This window comes from Poecilia reticulata, unplaced genomic scaffold, assembly GCF_000633615.1.
Source record: "Poecilia reticulata strain Guanapo unplaced genomic scaffold, Guppy_female_1.0+MT scaffold_1294, whole genome shotgun sequence".
NCBI lineage: Eukaryota > Metazoa > Chordata > Actinopteri > Cyprinodontiformes > Poeciliidae > Poecilia > Poecilia reticulata.
The window spans coordinates 1-2,806 of record NW_007616030.1 but is presented as its reverse complement, the minus strand read 5'-3'; the positions used below and the strand labels follow the sequence as shown (position 1 = coordinate 2,806).

Below are 2,806 nucleotides of genomic sequence, written 5' to 3'. Positions count from 1 at the left end.
GTTGTCTTTTAATGTGACACTTTCATTTGGCTATATAAAGGCAAATGAAATTGCTCGCCATTTGATTGTGTTCAATCAAACGGCGAGCAAAGGTGATCTGGAATATTCATAATTCATGATATATTTAATGATCATTTTTGAGCCAAATTGTCATAAAAGCACACTAGCTGATGTGTTCTGTTTAAATAAATCATGCTTATTTTAAAGCCGATAGAAAGTTTCAATAACAACTAAAGCTTGTATTACACAAGGAATTTCATTGTTTTTGCATGATTTGAAGAAAAATAAAACAACAAGCAATAAAACACTTGAATATCTTTTTAACCTTGATCTAAAGGAATTCAGTGTTTCAGCATTTTTATTTATTTATTTATTTATTTTACAGTTGCTGGAAGTGTGTTGCAGATTAGTGTAAAAATCGAATGCTGCTTCTCCATGTTTGATTTGGATTCTGTAGGTGCAGAGTAGACTTGAACCAGAAGATCCAAGTGGTCTGGGAGGTTGATGCAACAATCAGGTTCAGTGATTTTATAAACTAAGAAATCTATTAAAGCCTATTCTCTGACCTACAGTGTAAAGCCAATTTGATGTAATCAAACACGAGTATTTGATCAAATCAAATACGATTGATCTTTTTTTTTTTTTTTTTCACTGAGCTGTAAATATGAAAACGTGGACATGATAGCTGATTGTTACGTTACTTGACACAAGGTCAGCGGGGAATCTGTTGAAGTTCAGCTCCAAGATGAGTCAGATGCACACCCCAACACAAAGCAAGCTGAAACATTTATCAAAATCACACACAAACACACACACACATCCAGGACCCTGTGCAAAAAAATGTCCCACTATCATCATATCATCCTCCTGACTGAAGGTCTTCGCAGCCAACTTACAGTCTGTCCGCATGGTGGCGCTCGTGCTGTTTCCTCCAACCCAAGTAGCAGCAGTCTGGCTATTTAACCGCGGGGTGTGTGGATTCATTCCGCTTTGAAACTGGCAACGCAGCGCACCGGATCTCCAGTAATGCGATTCCAAAGCACCTTTCTAAACTCCAGAAGAGCGCTGCTTGATCCGGAGGAACTTCTCCAACTTCGCTCCTCATCTCCACTCCTCACTTGATGACAATTGCTGCGAGATACGATCTCTCCCCTGTTTGATTTTTGTCTTTATTTTTTGGAAAGTTTTCATTTTTTATTTTATTTTTTTTAATTTCTTTTTTTATGCCAAAGTAGAGATGAATAACACCGGGTTCAACCAGACTGAGGGCGGGCTGTTCAACAAGACAGAGGAGTTTTTCTGCTGCAACTTCTCCTCCGTGGTGACCGACAACGGCTTTGTGGCCGCGGCTCCGGACGAGAGGAGCCTCTTCATCATGCGGGTGGTCCAGATAGCCGTCATGTGCGTCCTCTCCCTCACCGTGGTGTTTGGCATATTCTTCCTGGGCTGCAACCTCCTCATAAAGTCCGAGGGGATGATAAACTTTCTGGTGACGGACAGGAGACCCTCCAAAGAAGCGGAGGCGGTGATTGTTGGAGCCTTCTGATGGACGAGGAGGACGCTGGCAGGACGTTGGTGCTGGAATCAGATGGAGAGGGTGCGACGATCCACAGCCCCGAAAACAAGGCCCTGTTTTTTTTTTTTTATGTTTTGTACAGTTTATAAAAACCTGAAAGAAGTGCTCTGTATGTATAAGGGCACACTGACGGGGACTGAGGCGCACAGCTGCTCACCTTTATTCATGTGGCCTTTTTAATGCCAACAGTCTCAGAGAGGTGAAGTGCGCTCAGATCCTCTTTAGTTAAGTGTCCAATCACGCACTGATCTCATTTAATAGTTGTAAAACATCAGTCTGACGCAAAGGTTTCGCATTTGTTGCTTTACAAACGCAAGGGGGAATTAAATGTTGAACGTTTTTTGCTCTGTTTGGCATACAATGCGGCAAGACTCTGGACAAAAATATGTACCAATTCACAGAAATGATGAAAGGCTGAATAAATTCCTTCTGTAATTAAAAACTCTTTYCCTCTTAATTGATATTCTTTCACATATCTTGCTTTGAGAGCTACATTTCACTTTTTGTTCAATTATATCAGTTTTAATGAACTGAGGGGGGAGAGGGGTTGAGGKGTTAATTTAGAGGAAAATAAGTCAGGAGCCCCATCCCCCAAGAAACATTTTGTTTAAAAAAAGAAACGACGTGTGGGAATGTGGTTGAGAACCGAAAGGGAAAATAYTTCCAAGTTAAAACCTCTACTGATTTCTAAATGTCATTAAAAAGTTGTTAGAATCAAATTGCATGCTTGACTTTCAGCATTTTTGTGTGGGCTCCCTTTGGACAGAATCTACACTATACAAATGACTAATAATTAGTAACATAGTAGGGCAATAAATATTACAYGTTACAATTATTTTTAATTGGGTCAATCTTGTTAGTCTGTAAGCTTAMATTTTTAGCATCATTACATTTTTTGATAACCTATCTCAACAATTTAAATGGAATTAAATTAAATAGTTTACTTTCATTCATCACTGCRACAGACTGGYGACCTGTCCAGGGTGACCCCGCCTCTCGCCCGGAACATTAGCTGGAGATGGGCACCAGCAACCCTCCCGACCCCACTAAGGGACAAGGGTGTAAAGAAAATGGATCGATGGATAACAACACTAGACAAAATAACCAGAATAAATACAGAAAAGGAGTTTACACATTCTAATTTATTTTAATAGGGAAAAAAACTATCCAAAGCAGCCTGGTCCTTCTAGTTGTTTCAATTGAATAACAACTTCAAGAATTTTACAAAAA

The 2,806-nt window shown here is 39.7% G+C and overlaps 1 protein-coding gene across 1 annotated transcript; it reads left to right on the top strand.

The window, feature by feature from the left end:
- Positions 1–941: 941 nt before the first annotated feature.
- LOC103461394 (reprimo, TP53 dependent G2 arrest mediator homolog) lies at positions 942–2,037 on the top strand. Its single transcript, XM_008403697.2, has one exon. It carries the CDS (start codon positions 1,238–1,240, stop codon positions 1,544–1,546), a length of 309 nt encoding a protein of 102 aa, XP_008401919.1. The 5' UTR covers positions 942–1,237; the 3' UTR covers positions 1,547–2,037.
- Positions 2,038–2,806: the final 769 nt, after the last annotated feature.

Bases quoted from the DNA above. Each gene is read 5' to 3' on its own strand.
- LOC103461394 (XM_008403697.2), top strand. From the start codon at position 1,238: ATGAATAACACCGGGTTCAACCAGACTGAGGGCGGGCTGTTCAACAAG.